At 51.9% G+C, this 22,037-nt stretch overlaps 1 protein-coding gene across 2 annotated transcripts in view; it reads left to right on the forward strand.

The window, feature by feature from the left end:
- The first annotated feature begins 966 nt into the window (after nucleotides 1-966).
- KSR1 (kinase suppressor of ras 1) overlaps nucleotides 967-22,037 on the forward strand; it is a 147,901-nt gene continuing 126,830 nt past the window's right edge. For both annotated transcript variants that reach the window (XM_068529954.1, XM_068529953.1), the window contains exon 1: nucleotides 967-1,366. In XM_068529954.1, coding sequence (XP_068386055.1) covers nucleotides 1,136-1,366 — 231 coding nt within the window. In that variant the 5' untranslated portion in view covers nucleotides 967-1,135. The remainder of the gene's footprint in view (nucleotides 1,367-22,037) is intronic.

The following is a 22,037-nucleotide window of genomic DNA, read 5'->3' on the forward strand; positions in this document are numbered from 1 at the left end:
GATCCGAGGCTGAACAGTAACAACTGCTAACGTTTTATCTAGTGCCTACACGTGGCAGTAATCAATCTAGGTGCTGTACACACATTAACTCATTCTTCACATGAACCCTATCAGATAGGTACTGTTATCACCCCATTTTGACTGATGGGGAAACTCAAGACACTCAGAGGTGAGCCAACTTTGCCTAAAGTCACAGCTAGGCAGTGGTAGAGACTGTTTGAACCCGGACCGTCGGTTTGCTCTAGAGCGCTCCCAAACACACGACAAATCAAGGCGTCACCCCAAGCGTCTGGGCTGGCATGCTGGGTTGAGGTGGCGGAGGGATGGGACCCTTACATTGGTGGGTAAATAGCATCTAGAAGAAAGCCCTACGTCTTTCCAAGCCCGAGCTTTTCCTCTGGCGTAGACAATCGGGAGTCCAGTACTTTGCGAACCACCTACAGGACAAGTACCTTAGGCCCCTTCCCACTAGATGGCGGCCCCTAAACCCACACAGAAATTCTGAAACCTCCACTGTCCCCGTCTTCCAGGGTTCCGCTGCGGTCGAGGAATTGCAGGATGCGAACCTTCCTCCCGTCCAAAGGGCCGCCGGCTCCTACCTCGCCCCATCCGGGGGGTCGTGGGAAGTCCCCAGCCGGGCGGAGGGATGGGGAGGAGGCGGGGGGCGGGCGGGGAGATGAGGCTCCCCAGGCTTCGGGCGCCGGGGGAGGAGCTGGCGCGAAGCAGCCACTCCCGGGGCGCAGAGGCGGGGCGCTCCCGCACGGCCTGTGCCCACAGCGGAAGGGAAGGCCGGGACCTAGGGGCGCGGGCGCCGCCTGGGACCCCGAGGGCGGGGGCGGCGGCAGGTGCGCGGCGGGGACTACAAGTCCCAGCATGCCCAGCTGCTCTGACCCGGCCCCCGCTGCCACTTAAAGGCTCCGGGAGCCTCAGCCGTCGGGTCGCGGCGGCTTTCGCTTTGGCGCCGCGGCTGGGCGGGAGGGAGTGGCGGGCTCGGCGGCCGGCGGGCTCGCGTCCTGGCTCCGGCAGCGTCGAGGGGCGCTCCTCGGCCAGCCCTCCCGGCTCAGGGCTTCCCTTCCGAGGCGCCCGCGCCCCCGGGCTCCCCGCCTCGGCCACCCCGCGGCCCCGATGCCGAGGCATGGATAGAGCGGCGCTGCGCGCGGCGGCGATGGGGGAGAAGAAGGAGGGCGGCGGCCGGGGGGACGCGGCGGCCGCGGATGGGGGCGCCGGGGCCGCGGCCAGCCGGGCGCTGCAGCAGTGCGGGCAGCTCCAGAAGCTCATCGACATCTCCATCGGCAGCCTGCGCGGGCTGCGCACCAAGTGCGCCGTGTCCAACGACCTCACCCAGCAGGAGATTCGGACCCTGGAGGTAAGGGGCCGCGGCGCCGGAGAAACGGGGGCCCGCGCTGGGTCTGAGGAGGCAGGGGTCGGCGGCCCGGGAAGCGCCCCAGCGCCTCCCTCGCTGCTCCAGGTCACTCCTTCCCCAGTTGCATCCTTGAGCCCGGTCACCTCCTTTGCGTCGGCCGGAGGACCCGGGACCAGCCCCTCACCTTGGGCGGGATTTGGGGGGAGGGGCGTAGTGGGACCTGGGAGGGAGGCTGGAGGAGCCCGCCGGCGGGATGAGCGGCGTACGGACATGCCCTGTCGCCCCCCCCTCCGCCCCCACCCCATTTCCAGCTCGCCCGGCTCCAGGACTCATTCTCCCACTGAGTCACGTGCTGGACTTTTCCCTGGGTGACTGAGCCCAGCAGCTGTGGACCGGGGTGACTGGGCGGGAGGAGGTCTCCCTGAAGTGTGAGCGCAGGCCCGTCGTTCTCTGCCTTCCCCTCACGCCCGAGACTTTGTCTTGTCTCTTCCTTTGCTCTCCTCCAGGTTCTTGTCTGCCGCTTATCAGTGTTTGATGAAACTGCATTTTTGCCTTTCAGACGTTGGGTGCTTCTCTTTCGCACTGCCACAGCGTTTCACTGCTCTACCCACCGACACCCCCTCGCCCCCCCCCCCCCCGCTTTGGACTTTGGTTTAGGAACAATTGTGCTGAGGACCAAAGGCTTTGATGGGAAGATGACACTATTTAAGGGGTTTTCTGGTGGAGACAGCCTCCAGCGTAAAGAAGAAATAAGATATGCGGGCCCTACTGTCTCAAATTATAGCTGGGAAGTGCAGTATTAAAAGGATTTGAAAGAATCAGCCGAAAGGGTTGTTGGGTTCTCCGAAGGGGGAGTCTCCCCCTCCCTCATACATAATAGAGGGAAACTAGTGCATTCCCAACTTGCTTTTGTCCAGAGGCTGGGAAGACTGTGAAATTCCAGGCACCACTTAGTAGCTGCTCTGCCTCTTTCCACCTGGCACTGTCACATCTGGCCTGCTGCAGATCTGGAGATGTTTTGTTTTATTAGAACCTTAACTCTTCATCCTAAACCCTCCACACCCTCTTATTGCTGATTGCCTCTGCTAGCCATCATAGGGCCAGCGGATGATTTGTGGCAGTTATTACAAGACCCAGTCCTCTGTGCACACCACACGCCTGAATCCCTGTTTGATCCAAAATGCTCGGGAGTGACTTCTTCTTTTTTATTAATTTATTTACTTTTGGCTGTGTTGGGTCCTCGTTGCTGCGCGCGGGCTTTCTCTAGTTGTGGCGAGCGGGGGCTACTCTTCGGGCTTCGCATTGCAGTAGCTTCTCTTGTTGGGGAGCACGGGCTCTAGGCGCACGGGCTTCAGTAGTTGTGACTCGCGGGCTCTAGAGCGCAGGCTCAGTAGTTCTGACACACGGGCTTAGTTACTCTGCGGGATGTGGGATGTGGGATGTGGGATCTTCCTGGACCAGGTCTCGAACCCATGTACCCTGCATTGGCAGGTGGATTCTTAGCCACTGCGCCATCAGGGAAGTCCCCTTGGGAGTGACTTCTGTCCTTCAGTTTTATTTTCTTAAAAGCTACAAAACCAGGGACATGGGAAGCATCTAATCAGTGCTGGCTATTATTATTTTTGTTACAGTCGCTATAGCAGTTTTGACCAGGGTTTTACTTAAAAAACAAACCAACCAGCAACCCCTCCACCCCGCCCCAGTCCCTCCTGCATGCATGCTGCTGTTTTCCAAGTGGCTAGAGAAACTGGTTTCTTGAACACAGCCGGGTGTGTTTGCCCAGCAAAGTTCAGTTTTTAAACTGACACAATAGGGGGCCTGTGTGGCTTCGTTCTGGGAGGAGGGTTCGTTGTCCGGCAGCATGTGTCTTGTTGGACCGCTGTGTTGTTGGGATGAGAGAACGTTCTCTGTTGGCCTCTCTTGGATTGTCCCCATGTCGCTCTGAAGTGCTCTTGGCTTGCAGATGGGACCCAGGAGAAAAAGTGTGGCTCTTTCTCTGGAAATGGCGCCTTGCCTTCTCCGTACGCTGCCTTCCAAAGTCTCTCATTTTTACCAAGGTGTGGCATCAGGACACTACAGAGCATCCCCTTATTTAGGTCTCTGACCTGGTTTATTTGGTGGCCTCCCTTCTGAGTGTTTTATTGGATGATCGGCTCTGGCAGCCAGAAACCCATCCAAAGGTCCAAAGGGGATTTGCAGTGGGAAGGGGAACAAGTACCCAGCTCCCTGTCCTCTCCACTATGCTGTAGGTTCAGGTCCACCCTACTCCCTGAAAAGGCAGGACCTGGGCTGTTTGGGGGAATGGGACTTTATACCCCAGGATCTAGTTCCCTAGGCCTCAGCCTCCTTACTTGAACAGGGGGGTTGGAGTGGGTCTCTGCGGGCTCTCGTGGCTCTAAATTCTGTGGTTTAGTGAAGGGGCCTCAGTTGGGTTGAATCAAATGTTTGTTATACACACCTCTGTGTAAGAATATCCATGATTAAGAATTGTTCTAAAATCCAGATTTACCAGACTGATAAAATAGGGGGAAAGTTTATTACTCAAAGAATCCTGACCTTTGGGGCAGTGTGGCAGGCGGAAAGCCCATGGCTTGGAAATCTGGCCCTGGTTCTATCTGTCTGACCTTGGTCAAGTCCCATGACTTCTGAATCTCAGGCTTCCCCATCTGTAAAATGGGCATGAGACTACTTAAGCCCGCAACCTTGTCGTGAGTCTGTAAGTCCGCATGCTTGCTACCAAGAGATTCTGCCCGTGAACTTTCCTAGTGAGGGTCCAATGCATTCATGCCACAGGCCACATTTAGGGGAAGGCACTTTGACAACTTGCTCTTATTTCCTAGAGGTGGGTGAGACAGGCCAGGAAACAATCCCAGCAGCCTGTGCTGAGGTCAGGCAGGGTAGTGGTGATGTCCATTCTAGCTTTCTTTCCTGTTCTGCAGGCTCCTCTCACATTCCAGGCCAGGGCCCCCAGAGACAGGACTTGCAACATTGGATTCCTGGCTTTTGAAGAAGGGGCTGACCAGAGGGCTTGGCTTACGCAAGCCCGCCAGACTTACAGAATCTGAGGAACCCCAGCCCACCCTGGTCCTCATTGAGTAAGCACTCAGTGAGGTGCCTCGGGAAGTCCCTGACCTCCGGCCCCACTGCTGGTGCCTGATTGTAGGTCGGATGATGTCTGGGGGTCAGCGTGTCCGGCTGCCCTTCCCTCCTCCACGCAGTGGTCCAGCTTGGATCCAAAAGAGTGGAAGGAGCCAGGGCTTAATGTCTGCCTCCTACCTGCCAGTCAGTGTGCTGGACCCTTCTCAGTCTCCGAAGGTTTCCTGGAAATCCGCCAACCTTCATCACACGTGTATTTTTTTCTCTCGACATGAGAAGCGGAGGGGGATAAAATCTGAACCCAGAGTCTGAATATGTAAACAGAAGTTGGGAGGCCACTCCATCCCAGCAGAACCTGCTGCCCTATCTCCATCAGGCCCTGAGAACTCCACCGAGGCAAGGTGGAATGTTCTCGTTCCCCAGATGTGCTCACACAGGGATACCCCGGCTGGCCTCACAGCTGGGCCTGGAGCCCCACGCCAGTTCATTCCCTCATTTGTGCATCCTCTTTGGGCTGACTCTGTGCCGGGCAGTGGGGAGATAGTGGTGCCTCACGAAGATGCACGTTTTGTGGGCACTGTAACTTTGCCTTATCCTGCCAGCCTCCTGGTACTTTCCAGAGACAGGCCTTGCCACACCGAGTCTTCCCATCTGGTGCTCTTATGGAGAAAAGTCCCTCCTAAGCAAGCTGACCTAGAGAAAGGGGTCCCCAAAGGGCCTTGACCTTCGCTCAGCTCTGCTGTGGCAGAGGTCAGAACCCTGTGGTGTGGAGGGCCTGAGCTCTGCCTGTGGTCCCCGCCCCTGCCCCTCGGAGCACCTGGATGGTGGAAGTGCTGGGAAAGGAGAGGGGTGCCGTGGGTCCTCACAGAGCAAGTACTTGGGGCGTGCATGGACGTGCATTCCCTCAACAAACCTGCAGTTATTACTGATTTGCCTGATGAGCTGCCCACTGCCACCCCCTTGGCAAGGATTCTGAGGCAGGTAGGATGCTTTCAGTCTAATGGGGGAGGGAGGCAGGCGAACAGTAGTGACTCCAGTACCATGGCCTGCTGAGAGCAGTTTGGAATTGGGAATATTACCGGATGGTTGTCCAGTCCAACTCCTGCTTTTCTGGGAAATATTCCCAGAGTCTTGGTGGCAACGTGTCCCACATCACACGCCCCTGGCAGAAATGAGAGTGAAGCCTGGGTTCCCTCTCCCCACCCAGCCCCTGCCTCGGAGTGGGGCTTTTCTCTGCTTTTGCTCTACCCCGTAGTTTTAACCTCCTGCTGGAGGCTTTCACTCCAGCTGTCCCCGGAGGGAGCCAGAGCTGGGGCACTGTTTCCCTTGGTGTCTGCTTTCGCCTTGGCAATTTTTTTCCTGGTGAAACTTGCCACCGGCGATCCTCGGAGGCAGTCTGGAGAGGGACCTGTAGTTCCCAAGACTGGGGAGGCCTGCGGGGCGCTGGAGGGAGGCCTTATCAGATCTGCAGCCCAGGTTAGCCTGAGTGCCAGGAGGCCTCTGGTTTGCTGCCTGGGGACAATGATGGGAATACCTCCTTCCCCGCCAGGTTAGCTCAAAATCCAGGAAAGCCGCATTCCCCACCGCAAGTGTTCTGGACCTGCCTGGCCGCTGTGGTCCCGAGAGGGACTGCAAAGGCCCTGGTCCTTGGTGGCTGTGTCTGCAGTGGTTGTGCTGGTGGTGGGAAGTAACAATGCCTGTGGCCAAGTCTCTCTCAGCTATGCTTTTTAAAAAGGACATCCTTTCAGAAAAGGCTGATTGGAATCTTTTTCTACGTTCAGTTCAAAGGGAAGGCTGCGTAGAGGTGCATTCGGGGTCATGGGAAGGCCCTTCGAGCATAGTGAGGGCAGACGTGGAAAGAGAAACCCTCTCGGTCACCTGTTCTGTGCTAGGCTTTTGGCATATGTTCCCCATTTAACGCTTACATGGACCCTGTGAGGTTTTCTCCCCATTCTGCGGATAAGGACGTTGCGGCTCAGAGGGACTGAGAGACTGAGTTAGTAGGTGGTGGAACCTGGGTTGACCGGTCTTCGGTACTCATGTTCTGAACTTCGCAACAGCTTCTAGAAACCATAGTGGAGGGGACGGTTTCTGGTCAGGATTGTGACGGCTGAGCCCAAGGAAGTGGCCGGTAACAAAAAGGGCTGGCCCAGGGCCACTTGGTGGCTCAGTTCCAGGTGACCGGGCCTTCTGGTGGCCACGCCAGGCTGTGCAGCCTCTGCGCTCGGGCTGGGGGCCGCTTCCCTAAAGTGCAGGCCAGCACGTCCTCAAAGATGCGTCCCTGTCAGCGAACTGTGATGCAATCGCTCTGGGTTGGTCTCATTCTGAGAAATGAGAAGCTGCCTAGAGATCATCTTACTCATAATTGTTTTAATGGATACCTGCCTTATCCTCTATGCGTCATTCCTCTGGTAAGCACTACATTCTTTAACTTTCCAGTTGTATTAAAATATTTTAAAATACACATAATGATATGTGCTCACTATTAAAAAGAAAATTCAGTTGAATAAAAGAATAAAAACCACCCATAATGCCACCTCTCAGAGTTAATTCTTGTTAACATTTGGCTATATAAATTCTTCTAGTGTTTTTATCCTCTGCATTTGCATACAAATGTAGATGGATGGGGACTTCCATGGTGGTCTAGTGGATAAGACTCCATGCTCCCAATGCAGGGGAACCAGGTTCCATCCCTGGTCAGGGAACTAGATCCCACATGCATGCTGCAACTAAAGAGCCTGCATGCCGCAGCTAAGACCCGGCATAGCCAAATTAAAAAAAAAAAAAAAGTACACGAATGTATTCGTGGAGCTCACCGTGCTCATTGCCTTGTAAATGTCTTCTGTCTGCACCAGTACCCACAGATATGCACCATCACTGGTCGTGGCTGCATCGTGTGGTCATATCATAAATTCATTGAACCTGTCCCCACTTGTCAGCCATTCAGGCTGTTTCCATGTCTTGCTGTTATAAACCTTGCTGCAGTGAGTGCATGAGTGCGTTCCTAGAAGTGGAATTTGCTGGGTCAAAGTGTATTAACACATTTAACGGCAGCCCTATTCTTCGAAATCTTTAGGGCCTGATATGTTTCCCCCACCCCGCTCCCCAGCAGGAGTGCCAGGATTTACAAAATGGCAGCCTTCACGCGTTTACCCCTTTGCCATTGGATCTGTGTCCACCTTGAGGGCGAGGAGTGTGAACAGGAGACAGGACGTGGGCCCTGTGGCTGAGGTTCTGGGTTCTGGGTCAAGGATTACGGATTCTAGTTTTGTGGTTACCCGTAGCAAGGGGGGGCCGTGCACTGACCATTTAGAAAAGGGATCTTTCCTTGCTCCCATGCAGCAAAGCGGGGGCTGCATGTCAGGGCTCTGTGTCCAGGGACTGGTCACCTCTGGGCAGTGCACAGCCATATGGTGAAGTTTCCGTCACTTGAGGCTCATGAAAGGCATCTCAGTGAACTGTAAGCTCGGTTTCATCACCAGCCACAAATATTGGTCAGAGTACTATTTGGGGTGCCTTGGCTTTGGGGTTGATTTAATAGAGTCATGGGTTCCTAAGGTAAGTGGGCTACTAAGGTCTTGGAATTCTCATCTGGTCCAGCCCTCTCATCTGCAGGTGAGGAAACAGTGCCCAAAGGGGAAGTGACTTGCCAGGAACACATATTCGGTTACTAACCTGAACAAAACAAAGAGTGGAGGAGAGACAGGTGCTTATAAAGGAGCACTGAGTGGGGAGTCAGACCTGAGAGCTCACGCCCTGGAGTGAGACATTATACCACCTTGACCAACGGCAAAACAGCAGCCTGCTATCCCACCCTGCTATGTTGGGGGAAGGGGGAGGGGGTCCTCAGCCTCAAGGCATTTCCTGCAGGAGGAAGCAAATGGATTTGTTTTCCCAGCCCCATTTCAGTGTCTTAGGGACCCTGGGGACTGGAGAGATTCTTGGGGAGTAGTCTGGGGTGTCCAGTGGGTGGGGCCTTTTTTGAAAGCCAGCTTGCCCAGTGGGCTGGCTCAGCCCAGGTGGCCTGTCTGAGTCTTTGAACCTGACCTGACCGTACTTTCAAGGGCTTCTCATCCTTCCAGTGAAAGATCCTCTGGGACTTGGGTGGGTGAACATCTTCTCCTATAAGGGTTGGGTTTATGTCCTAAATTTGTGCAGATTTTACATTCAATACCGTGATACATTATACAGTGTTTACCATTTTGCTTCCAGAAGATACAGCCTTTTAATCCAGTGCCTTTGTGTCCATATGACATTCTCCCCTGTTCCAGACCCCAGGTGGGCATGCAGAACCATACCCTGGGGACAGATGTTGGGATCAAAAATGCTTTGTCATTTATTCCCAGTTAACGATTGTTTCTCATCTGCATTGAAGAAGTTTTAATTCAAACTGCCACCACATACAAAACCTATATATTTATATATATCTGTATTTCTCTGTCATCCTGGCCTTGGTGGGAAACTGTGTGTTTTAACTGGGCGGATTGCCTTTGAAAATAATGGAGCTGAGGTCATCCTGTTTGCTTGCCGTTTTTCTCCCCCCTTTCATTTTTCCGCCTTCAGAATAATTGCAAGAATGAATTAAGAGTTGTGCTTAAAATTTAAAACAGGGCCAAGGGAGAAAACATAATGCATTATGTGGAATAGATCAGCCATGGTTAGGAAAAATAACTTTTCATACAGCATAAACTGTAGACATGAATCTGCAATATATTGATCATGAGGGTTTTGCTTTCTGCAAAGCTGATGAGATAAGCTGCTTATAGAGTGGTGGAGCTTTTCTTTGACAAGGCACCTGGAGGTATTGAGTCCCAATTGAGCCCATTCACTTGGGTTGGGTTTTGTTATGGATTAGCAGAACCAGCTTCATTCATGGTACGCAGAGTTTTGCTGGCCAGAAAAAGAAAGTTACAGGTCGTATTTAAAAAGTGACCTGAGTGTTCTCACGCATGGGGCACGATTCCCCCCTCCCAGTCTGGGACCCTTGAAAGGGCTTAATGCAGCCTTTCTTATACTGTATTCTGTGAGATGCTCTTGTGAAAGAAAGCTTCAGGTAGCTGAATCAGCTATTTCCCTCCTGGTGATTCCTGAAGATGAAGATTAGTGTTTTAAAGGCTCTGAGAAGTCCTGTAGCAAGGATTCCCAAACTTACTTGTCCAGGGCATCTTCTCTCCTCTGAACATAGTTGGGAAAACATGAACGGGGAAGAGACAAGAAATGGTAGGTGTAGTTTCAACTACTGTTGTTTTTATGATACTGAGGTTCCATTTGAGGTTCCAGTTAAAATCGGGTAGGTTGAGGAGAGGCTAGTGACCCCATACACTTATCTAGCTGTGCAAAGTTGCCTTTTGTCAAGGGAGGTACTTTCCAAAGGGAGACAGATTGTGTTCTGGGTACCACACTACCCACTTAGAGACAGATTTCACTTAATCCTCCCAACAAGATGAGGCAGACGTACCCAGAGAGGTTTATATGTCTGGGGTCCTCGCGTCCTACCTCTTCCTGGCCCCACTGGCCAGTTAGCCCGGTGCCAAGGGCACACTCACTCAGGGTCTGCCAGGAACCTCCTGACCCCATGGTGGGCAGCAAACAGTCCAGGAGAAGTGCAAATGTCTGTGGGTGTGTTTGAGGCTGGGGCTGCGGAGGGCAGGGGAAGGGCTGGGCTGCAGACGAGGAATGCTTTTTGAAACAAAAAAGGAAATACTGGCTCAGAATGGAAAGGAAAGGAAGCAGCTTCCTGTTTCTGGTGCTGGCTTTTGAAAGGAGGAGCTCTCTCTAGCTCCTTGGCCAGTGGAGGCCTGGGCTGGCTGGGACCACTCCGGGTGCACTAGACAGACACGCGGCTCCCACACTGCTGCCCGAGGGCTCAGAAATAGGGGCTGGGTCCACCCCTTTTCATTTTCCCCAGGTAACTGATCAAATGGATGTGTGGTTTTCAAAATGAATATCTATACATGTTATTAAGTAGGTGTGTCGCAATACGTGACCTTTCCCGAGAGCTTACTCCGTGCCTGGCCCCCTTCTTAGGAGTTTTATGTGACATTTACTCCTTGCAACGACCTTGTGAGGAAGGTTCTACTGTTATTCCCGTTTTACAGGTGAAGAAACTGAGGGTGCAGAGAGGTTGACTTGCCCAGAGTCATACAGCCAAGGAGAGACTAAGCTGTGACTTGAGCCCAGACCATTTTAATTACCCACTGGCATGGCCTGACTTGCATTTACAAACTCCTCATCCACCTAGAAAATCTGTTTGCACAGAATAATTTTTTTTAAAGACCCGTGGCTTTTGTCTGGCTCCAGAGGGCAAGCCCCAAAGCCTGGGTCAGACCCTTGGTGATTCTTAGGTGAAATGCCTGCGTCTGAGTTTTCATCTTTAAAAAAAACTTTATTATGGAAACGTTCAAACATGTACATTGTTGAGCCACAACTGCTAAGCCTGTGCTCTAGAACCCACGAGCCGCAACTACTGAAGCCCGTGCGCCTAGAGCCCGTGCTCTGCAACAAGAGAAGCCACCGCAGTGAGAAGCCCGCGCACTGCAACGAAGAGTAGCCCCCGCTCGCCGCAACTAGAGAGAAAGCCCGTGCGCAGCAACGAAGACCCAACGCAGACAAAAATAAATTAAAATAAATTAAAAAGATTAAAAACTAAAAAAAAAAAAATTCCCCTGAAGCTTACTGTGGCTTCTGGCAGCCCACACATTACAGGAAGGTCATCTGGTTCTGTAAGCTGACGCTCCCGCTGCACCGAAAGCTGTTCTCACGTGGCAGAGTCAGGGAATGTCCACGGCCTTGCTTATTCCCACAGCCCCGCCTGAGACCGACCCTACAGAGTCACACTGCGACAGTCCTGACCTCCAGGCCACTCTTCTCCATATTCTAGTATCTCCTCTTCTACTTTTCTTTCTTTTTTTTTTTAATATAAATTTATTTATAATTGTTTATTTTTGGCTGTGTTGGGTCTTCGTTGCTGCGAGCGGGCTTTCTCTAGCTGTGGCGAGCGGGAGCTACTCTTTGCTGTGGAGCACAGGCTGTAGGTGCGTGGGCTTCAGTAGTTGTGGCATGCAGGCTCAGTAGTTGTGGCTCACGGGCTCTAGAGCGCAGGCTCAGTAGTTGTGGCGCACTGGCTTAGTTGCTCCACGGCATGTGGGATCTTCCTGGACCAGGGCTCGAACCCGTGTCCCCTGCATTGGCAGGCGGATTCTTAACCACTGTACCACCAGGGAAGCGCCTCCTCTTCTACTTTTCCTCGTTGCTTTATCCACACGTCATGAGATGAGTGTATTTCAGCTAACATTTACCAAGCGCCACTGTGTGTGCGCCCTGGGAGGAGAGTCGGCGAGCACAGGCAGACCCTGTCTCCAAGGAGCTCCTGGCAAACCCTCATCTCTGCGATTCTGGCCTAAAAATGAGGTCCAGTACCCACGAAGGGGCTTCCTTGCCCTTCATGGTTCTTCTCACGGTTCTGCTCCGTCCTCCTGAAGCCTGGTCTTGCCCGCCACTCTTAACATTTCTTTCTTCTGTGGTCTCTTGCCCCCAGCAGGCACGGTTTTCTTTGTTGCTTTCTGTTTGTTTCATTTTGTTTTGTTTGGGCTGTATTCTCCCAAGTGTTTCTCAGCATGTTGCTTTTGGCCAGCTGCTTCAGATCTTTGAATTCGGCCTCTCAAACACAGTCATGATGTCATTATGGGAAAGGATGGTCTTGGGCACTTAGTAGGACATTGAGGGCTGCATCAGGACTTCAGGGTGTACCTGGGTTCTGTGGGGAGAAGGTCACAGTCACCTCCTGACTCTATTCCTTGCTAGCTCTGTGACCTGGGGCAAGTTCCTTAGCTCTCTGAGCCTCAGTTTTCTTGTTCGTTAAAAGGGGATAAGAATAGGTTTATTTTAGACTCTTGTAGGAGTTACTGAGATACAGAAAGTGTGCTGGATGGTACTTAGAAGGGATTCAGTACTTTTTTTAACCTCCTTTCACTTAGTATTATTCTAGAACACTTGTTCATGTTTCTCTGTTATCTTCCTTTTGGCCCTTTTAATCGCTGCATGATATCTCATCCAGTGGGTATGCTGTAATTTGCCAAAACATTTCCCCTGTTATTGGACATTTCGGTTGTTTCCAGATTTTTGCTGTTATAAACAATGTGACTGGAATCATCTTTGTACAGGCACCTCTTTATTTTTGTTCCTATTCTGAATTCATTTCCTTGGGATAATTCCCAGGAATGGAATTACGGGGTCAAAGAGCATGGATATTTTTTGTGATGGGAGTTGCAAAACTATCCTCCATTTTCTGTTTTTTGAATGATAGCTCTCTTAAAATTTGTACTCCTGGTTGACTAGCTCAGTTTTTTCTTTGTAATCCTTTTTGGTCTCTGTGCCTTTCCTCTCCTACCTGGCCTTTTTTGGGGGGCCTTGTTAAATCATTTCCCATCTTCCTTTTTTTAAAAAAACATCTTTATTGAGTTATAATTGCCAAATAAAATTGTAAGACATTTAAAGTGTGCAAATCATTCCCCATCTTGAATTTGCTATTTATTTCTATCTTCTGCCCATTCATTTATTGACTGTTTATTGAGCATGTACTGTGTGCCTGGTTTTAAGTACTGGGAAAAGAGCAGTGAAGAAGACAGAGCGGTTCCTTTAATGGAAAGAGAAGGATAAAAAACCAGCCAATAGATAGAGAAAAGTGGCCTGAGCAAAAGAACACTGCAAGTGGGTTAGTGATGGGGTGGGGAGAAGGCTGCTGCTTTAGATTGGGTCGTCAGGAAAGCTTCCTTCCGAGAGAAGGTTTGAGCTGAGTCTTAAAAGATGAGAGGGCAGTAGTAGCCTTGTGAAAACCCGGGTGAAGAATATTCCAGGCAGAGGGACCAGCATGTACAAGAGCCCTGAGGCAGAAATGAACTTGTTGTGTTCAAGGACCAGAAAGGAGGCCAGTATGCCTGCAACACAGTGGGAAGTGGTGGTCCATGAGGGCTGTGGTCCGCCGTGGCCTCAGGGAGGTTGCCTGGGGCTATGTCCCTCAAGTTGGGCCTCAAGAATTAATGCACTAATTCAACAAATAGTTGTTGCACCCCCCAGTTATGTGCCAGGCACTGTTGTGGGATATGAGAGTGAATGGGAAAGTCAGCTCAGCGGGGGCGTTTGTAGATGAGTGAACTCATGGAAGGCGCCGGTGAGGTGTGAATGGAGGCCCACTGTGCCGCCCGGCGGGCTCATCGCTGCATCCTGAGATGTGCGGGGACTCGGGAAATATTTCTTGATTTGAACCAAGCTGTGCTCTGCGCTGCCAGCCTTCACCGTGGCAGCTGAAACTCAGTTGTCTGCTGTTAGGTCTGGCAGTCTCAGCCTGCCAAGGAAGGGGCCCCAAGAACTGAGGTTGCCAGCTCAGAAGTGGGGCTGCCGATATCAGGTATGAGTATCTAGGCACCCCTTATGGGAAACTGAGCCTGTGAAATAGACGTGGGAAAGCCCCTGTTTACCATGCTGCTCTGCCCTGCCCCAATCTTCCCTGAAGGGGGGACTGATTTGTGACTCTCGTTGGAAATGTAGACTTGGGGACTTTGTGCTTGTCATCATTTTCTTCTCTTAGGGTGGGGCAAAGAGAGGGGGTTCCCAAACTTTGGGACAGCCTATACACCTAGTGAGCTGTGACCATGTGGCAGTTCCAGGAAATGGACCTGGTGGAAGACGTTGGCTGCCATTTTGTTTGGAGGTGACTCATGAGGACAGGTGCTCTGATGCCATTGAATTGGGGCCAACTTTAACCAGGCTCAACCTGCTCCTTGGGCTTCTTGCATGTGAACTTGTGGCCAGATGGGGAGGGAAGGCTGGATCCTAGGAATATAATAACTCGGGCTCCCCACGCCCTCCTCTCCCAGTCACGGCAAATATGAGATAGACTCGCCCAATTTTTATAGGAGATTTCTCAGTTGGCTCCTCGGTAATGGCAACCTTATTAGCCCACTCTGGCTGGGGAAGTAAGGCCCAAGGTCACAGTAATCTGTGGAGCTGGGGTTCAGATCTAGAATCGTCCGATTTGACACTTGCGTTCATTTCATTGCATCCCCTCAGAAACCCGCTTGACCTTGGGTCTTGTCTGGAGCAGAGAGAGGTCAGCTTTGGTAACGCTCAGCATTTTGGAAGAAATAATGCTATGTGGAAAAGGGTCTGAAAATCTCTCCATGTGCATGCCATTTGGACGGGATTACCTCAAAGTTGTAAAGAGGATGAGATGACCACAGCGTCAGAGTCCAGATTAGCAGGTGACCATTTGCAGAGGTGGACGCTCCTGAATGAGGAGGAAGATGGAGAGAAAAGCATCCTGGGTGGGGAGGAGGGGGAGGCAGGTTCAGAGCGAAGGCTCTTCGCGATTCCATCTCAGAGAACTTGGCTTCTGTTTTGAAGCGCTCTGGTTAGAAAGGATAACGTAGTTGTTAGCACTGGGCAGCACTGGGGCCTGAGGGCCAGGACGTGCAGGCACGGTTGTCTTTTAAATGTTGGCGAATCTTAGGAGAAAGAAGGTGACGAGTCCCTGGGGAGATTCCCCCTGGTGGCCGTGACTCATCCTGGCCGAGGGGACTGAACAGAGCAAGGAAGAATCCATCAGTGAATGGAAACTTGTCTTTTTGGGGGACTGGAAACCTTTTCTGTTGTGGTTGGCCTGGTGGTTTATGAGGAGAGGTGAGCATTTGAGACAGAGCGCTGGGCCACTCTTGCAGCTGCATCTTTGACAATTTTGAGAGTTTTAGGAAGTAGTTCTAAAAAAAAAAAAAAGAAAAGAAAAGAAAAGAAACCAAAAGCTAAATACATCGTTACTCGCAATACCTGTGTGCAGACTGCCATGTGGGCTGTGAGTTGCCATGTGATTAATGGAAACTGGCTCACTGGCACCAGTTCATTTGTACCCTCCCCCACCTTTTGTGGCCCCTGAGCTGGAGGGGGCTTCTGACTATTCTCAGAAAAAGACTTAGGTGGCCTCAAATGACCAGACCTTGTCTCGGGCATCTAACAGCTAAAACTAAACTTCCTCTCTGGACCTGTTTGCTTTAAGCAGTTTCCTGGCCTGGCAGGATTTGTTTTCTTAGCACCCGTCTTGTCAAAGTCCCAATCCCGCTTGTCACAGCAAACTGGCCCCAGTCACCCTGTGGCTGCCAGACGAGGCAGTCAGACACGCTGTTCCCCTGGGGAAATGGAGCTGAAGCGGTCCACTGTCTGGGCTCGCCGCTCCTGTCTTCTCTTCCCCATTTTGATCACAGGATGGGCGCTTGGCCTTATTCTAGAAAGCTCTGCTGGTTCATGGGCTGCTTCTATTTGGAGGAAAGGCCAGGTGGTTGAGCAGCACCTGGTAGTAGTAGGTGAGGGGACAGGTTCTGGTGCTTGATGACCTGAGTTCAAACTCTGCTCCCTTCCTGGCTAAGCTTGTGTGTCTTTGGGCAAATTGCTTGACCTGTCTGAGCAACAGTTTTCTCATCTGTAAAATGGAGATTATAATAGAATTGCTCATAGTAAGTGAGATGAGCCATGTAAGGCACAATGCCTGGCACAGAGTAAAAATCTTTTTATATATTATATTACTGTTTTTGTTTTTTCAACACGTATTTAATTAGCATCCACTCTGAGTTGGACACCCATTGTGGGGTGGCCACTCTTCTAAACGGGGAAGTAACTGAACAAAATTGACAAAAATGTCAGCTCTGTGGAACTTGGGTTTTGATGTTAGGAGGAGACGTTCAGACAATAAGTCAATGAGTGAAATATATTGTTTGTTAAATGGTGAATGTGCTATGGAAAAAAATGAAAGCAGGAAGAGGACCAAGGCGAGGAGTGGTTTGATTTTAAATGAGGGGTCAGGATGGCTTTGCAGAAAAGGTAATGTTTGAGTAAAGATCTCAGCAGGGTGAGAGGGACTCCCTGGGGAAGAGTTTTGGAAACTGAGGTCCAGAAAGTGCAGAGGTGGAGGGAGTTGCCTGCGGTGCTGGGGCTGGGTGAGGCCGAGAGGTGCCCCGGGTGAAACACCTAAGCGGTGCAGCCCTCAGGTGACCTTGAGCCAGGCATCTAGGAGCAACAGGGAAAGGGGGGGGATGATGAGAACAGAAGGTTGTGAAAGGTACCAGGGCTACATGTGGGCTCCTCAACGGGCCCAGCCTCCATCCAGTAGAATCCAAAGGGATTTTGAAACTCAACCCTCATTTCTTATTAAAAAATGGCGTTCAGGGGTTGCTACCCGCTCACCTGCTACCAAAAGCCCTGTCGCTGACTTACTGAAGGTGCACTGCTTCTGACCACATGGGCGGGTGGCAGGGCCCTGGCTGGGGCCCCCTGTGGCCCTGCCACCCATTAAGGACATCATCACGCAGGCGAGCTGCTTTCATTCATTTCACAGCATTTGCTGCGCAGCCATGGTGGTGGATCACGCCTGTACCTCCTGGTATTACCTTGCTCATTTGTAACCCCAGGACGACAGCTACTCCTGGAGTCAGTCCATCCTTCAAGGGAGCTTTCTTAAGGCAATCACAGCCATTAATTATGAAGACTGGGTAGAAACATGACCATATTTATATTACGTTAAGTGAAAACATAAAGAGTGCAGAACTACAAATGCAGCCTTTGTAGTTATGTAAATATGTAAAACTATGTCTGCAGATGGAAAAAACTAGAAGAGAAAAGAGTTGTGTGTGTGTGGAACTGTTTTTGGAAAAATTCCATTATTATCGTTATTATTTTCTCTTTTTAAAAAAAAATTTATTTATTTATTTATTTTATTTTATTTTATTTTTGGCCGCGTTGGGTCTTCGTTGCTGTGCGCAGGCTTTCTCTAGTTTCGGAGAGCGGGGTTACTCTTCGTTGTGGTGCGTGGGCTTCTCGTTGAGGTGGCTTCTCTTGTTGCAGAGCATGGGCCCTAGAACGCAGGCTCAGTAGTTGTGGCTCACGGGCTTAGTTGCTCCACGGCATGTGGGATCTTCCCGGACCAGGCCTCGAACCCGTGTCCCCTGCATTGGCAGGCGGATTCTCAACCACGAGTGCCTGCCACACTGGAAGCACTGAGCTGGTGCTCATATACCAGAGACCCCTGTCCCCAAGGTCACAGTCTGATGGCTCGGCCCCCTCCCTTCTCAGCGGTCAGGATCAAAAAAGCTAGCCACGTGCTGTGATGCAAAACTCACACCTTCTGGAATAAAAATGAGACTCGGTCCTGCAGCTTCTCCCCCAGGGCCTTTGTGCAGCTAGTGTTGGAGTTGGCTGAGAAGTAGAGAAGTTTCCAGAGCTGACATGCCTCCTGAGGGAAGAAGTGCTATTTCTAGCAAGCAGTCCTTGTGGGAGCAGAGCCTGCCTGGTACCCGGAGGGCTCCCCACATCTTGGCTGCCTGACTTGATCCCAAGTCGAGATCCAGCCTTCGAGGGAGCACCCAGTCCTGGCTGCGAGGCCCTCTGGGTGAGGGACCATCCCAGAAAGGAGAACCCCAGCTGTGGGCTTTATCTTCTGGGTGCCACACACTCAGCACAAACACGGCCCGTGAAGCTGCCCAGGAAGCCGGTGGATGGCTCAGAGAGACCCGGGTGGCGATGTTGACAACCACTGACGACCTCACCGCCCGCCCACTGAGAAAAGTCCTCTGGGTGTCTGGAGGATCATGGTGGTGGTGAGGGGGACATTTGTGACCGGAGCAAACATTTACTGAGCGCTGTCTGTTCTGGGCTCTCAGACAGCACCGAGCATGCCGTATCCACCAGTCCTTGCAGGGCCCCCAGGGTTGGTGTAGGTCTCACCTCTGCTGCATGGGGGGAACTGAGGCCCAGAGAGGTGAGTAGAGGTGTGTGAGCCTCCTGAGGTCACACCCATGGGTTCAGAGGTCTAGCTGGTTACAGAGCCCAGGCCTTGGCGTTTTCTGTGTCACCGCACACTCATCTGGGGAGAAGTGCCAAATCTGACTACGCAGTGAAAAATGCCACCAGCGCAGTGGTTAAGAATCCGCCTGCCAGTGCGGAGGACACGGGTTCAGTCCCTGGTCCCGTGGGAAGATCCCACATACCGCGGATCAACTAAGCCTGTGCACCACAACTACTGAAGCCTGTGCGCCTAGAGCCCGTGAGCCACAACTACTGAGCCCGCATGCCTAGAGCCCGTGCTCCGCAACAAGAGAAGCCACTGCGATGAGAAGCCCGCGCACCGCAACGAAGAGTAGCCCCTGCTTGCCGCAACCAGAGAAAGCCCACGCGCAGCAACGAAGACCCAACACAGCCAAAGATAAATAAATAAATAAATAAATAAATTTATATATAAAAAGAAATGCCACCAGGACACCCCTCTGCCTCCCCCTCCCCCTCCCCGCCCATCCCTCCCGGAATGCCCTCACCTCTCTGCTAGGCAGCCCCTCCACTTGCCCACACCAAATGCTCTGGGACAGCCTCCGGTTCTGCAAGAAGGGTGAGTAGCGCGCTTTTGCTTTAAAGGAAGGATTTCCTGTCTCTTTAAGGACAAAGACTGCGTGACCTCTTTTTCCAGAAGCTTCGGGACCTCATACAGTGCTTGGCACAGAGTAAGTGCTGAGGAATTAATGAGGGTGTATTGTGATCGGCGCTAAATTAACCTCACAACATTCCTAGAGAAATAATGTGAATCAATGGAAAAGGCCGTCTAGTGCAGGAGATGGGAATATGGCCTCTGGGGTCAGACAGCCTGGGTTTGAATGCCTGTGCCATGGACTGTTTCTAACTGTGGGCAAGTTATTTTGCTTTTCTGGGTGTCAGTGTCCCCACCTGTTCCGTGGGGACAATCAGAAGAGCCTGTGAGGGCTGCTGCGAGGATTAAATGAGTCGTCAGGTAAAGTGCGTGGAGCGGAGCTTTGCCCACAGTAAGCGCTTGATAAAAGCGAGCCATCGTTGTTGCCTGCTCTTATGTTATTGTCATGCATGAGAGTAAGGAGAGCCCCTCAGCTGGGGGTTTGGGTTCTTACCCTTCTCTGTGGCTTCAGGTTCCAGACCGAAGGCCACCAACCTCCCCGCCCTTCTCCGCCCCGTCATGGGGTTCTGCTGGTAGCGTGGATGGGGGTTATCTCTCCAGGGAGATTAGGTGCATGGGGGGGCGGGAGAGTCTTGGGAGAGCCAGACCCGAGTCCCGGCTGTGTTGTCACTCTGTGACCCTGGACGGGTCCCCTCGCCTTCAGGGAGCCATTTCCTAACGTGGGAGATGAGAACATTATGGGGTCATTCCCAGGGTGACGAGAGTGAGATCAATGCCCTAAGACGTGGGGTACCGCAGGCGCTCAGCAGACGTCCCCCCCCCCCATCCTGGAGGGCAAGGGCCCCTCACACTGGCCTGAGTTCCCCAGAGCCTGCATCCATGGGGACAGGATGAGTGGATGGCTGGTTTCTCTCTGCCCGATCCACCCACCTCTCTGTGCTCTGTCTCCGCCCCTCCTGAGGCAGGTGTGGCGAGGTCAGAACGGCCCTCTCTGAGTGCAGGTGACAGAGATGGCTGCTCTGAGCCGCGCTGGTCCTCACCCGGCTTTCCCTGTTCAGACCCCCTCCTTTCCCTCACAAACGCCCTGTCCTCGGGCTTCCCTGCAAAGGGGGTCGCCCCAGGCCTCTGCTGGGGCTTCTCCTGCTGGGTTCCGCTCGGAAGGAGGAAGGGCTTCAGGGGGACGTGAGCTGCAAGCCCGGGAGAGAATGGCAACCCTGGTTTCCGAGGCCTCTGCAAGCGCAGGTGCGGTGAGAGCCCCGCGCCGTCGGGGTGTGAGGGTCACTGTGTGACGGAGGGGGCAGCCACACGGCGCAGCCAGCCGCCTGATGTGGGGCAACTGCCGGCGTTTGGGGTGAGCTGTGCCGCTGGGAGCATCAGGGTCCGGCGACATTCTCTATAGGACACTGGCCGTGCAGGCAGGCTTGGAGGGTGTCGCGGAGAGGCATCCAGAGACTGGGAGCCTCTTTGCCTTCCTTGGTGTGCGCGCGTGTGTGTGTGTGTGTGTGTGTGCGTGCGTGCACACGTGTGCACCTGTGTGGGGGTAGGTCTCAACATAAATAAGACCTTGGTGTGAAGTTCAGGGAAAGATTTAATGATAAAAGATTCCTTTAAAAGATGTTTAAGTCAGCTCTTGTCAGCCCTCTGCTGAGACCCCTCCAGAGACTGTCCCCTTCTACTTGGTGTAAAAGCCGAAGTCAAGGTCCTGGTTTCTATCCTTCTTCCCATCGCTCTCTCTGCCCCAGCCCCATTGGCCTCCTTTGTGTTCCTTGAACACGCTAGGCACATCCAGCGTTGCCCTGCAGCCTTTGTCCCTCTTGGAATGCTCTTCCTCAGTTGCCCATAGGGCACGCTTCCCCCCGCCCCCCCGAGTGAGTGAGGTCTTCTCTGACCACCCTCCCATCTGTCTGTCCCCTGCCCAATTTCATTTTCCCCATCCACACACACTGTGTGGTTTTACCTGTTGATTGCTGTCTCCCCTGTCTAGAACGAAAGTTCCAGAAGAGTAGGGACTTTTATCTGCTTTATTCACTGATGTTTCCTAATACCTAAATAAAGTAGACTGGAATCATAGTATTCAAATGAATGAAAGAAAGAACAAAGTAAGTTATAAAGAAAACTGCCAAAGCCTAGTGCAGTTCGGCCATCAGAGCCCAATAGGATCCCTTGAGTAATTTTCCAGTTTTGGAAAATTGGAGTCGTTGTACCACCAGTCAAGGACTCGAATCATCTCTTAGTGTGTGTGTGTGTATGTGTGTTCTTCTTTTGTGTCTACCAGGTTAATGCTGGGTGTGCCCCAGGCTTCTGTGATTACATTTGTGTTAATCCTCTGATGTCGATTTACAAAACAAAACAAGCTTTGAAACAGTTTTCATCACCTCTTTAGCTGTTGTTGCGGACATAATATCTCTTGGCTTTTTTGTTTTGTTTTATTTTGGTCAGATATACCAGAGGTATTGGACTGAATCCTTGACCAAAGTCCTGTAGATTAGACACTCAGTTTTGTTTAAAATCCAAGTAGGTTTTTTCTTAAACTAGATATTTTCTTTTGAGGTCTTTAATGGAATTCTCACACATTTTGTGTTCAATGTGCTGCTGTGAGTTACTTCTTGGACCACTGAGCTGGGAGGCTGGAGACCTGGGTCTGCCATTACTGGCTTTGTGATCTAGCATCCTTGAGACTCAGTTTCTTCATGTGTGTGACTGAGGGGCTTGGACTGGCTGATTTCCTCTGAGATCCCTTTCAACTCTAATGCTATGTCTCATGGACCAAACTAATAGAGATTATAATGTAAGTTCATAGCACATATGCAGCTTATGTTAGCCAATCAAAGCACGCTGCACTTGGTATACATGATACTACCTATGTCCTGGGGCCCCTTAATCTTGGATCAGCCTCATGCTTTGCTGTCCACGTGGTTGGGGCCTGTGTGGCCACCATCCTCCTGCCTGGCTCCCTGGTAACCGGCAGCATGATGTACTGAGGCCATGAGCATTTGCAAGGCTGGTGTACCCCGTCCCACCCTAACTCACCCATGTGAGGGTTTACCTTCAGCCTCCTGCTTCATCCAAACTGTAGATTTTATCGCCAAAGCTGATTTGGTTTGGATCCTGAGTGCTGCC

The sequence above is a fragment of the Eschrichtius robustus genome, chromosome 20 (assembly GCF_028021215.1).
Source record: "Eschrichtius robustus isolate mEscRob2 chromosome 20, mEscRob2.pri, whole genome shotgun sequence".
In the NCBI taxonomy this organism is placed as follows: domain Eukaryota; kingdom Metazoa; phylum Chordata; class Mammalia; order Artiodactyla; family Eschrichtiidae; genus Eschrichtius; species Eschrichtius robustus.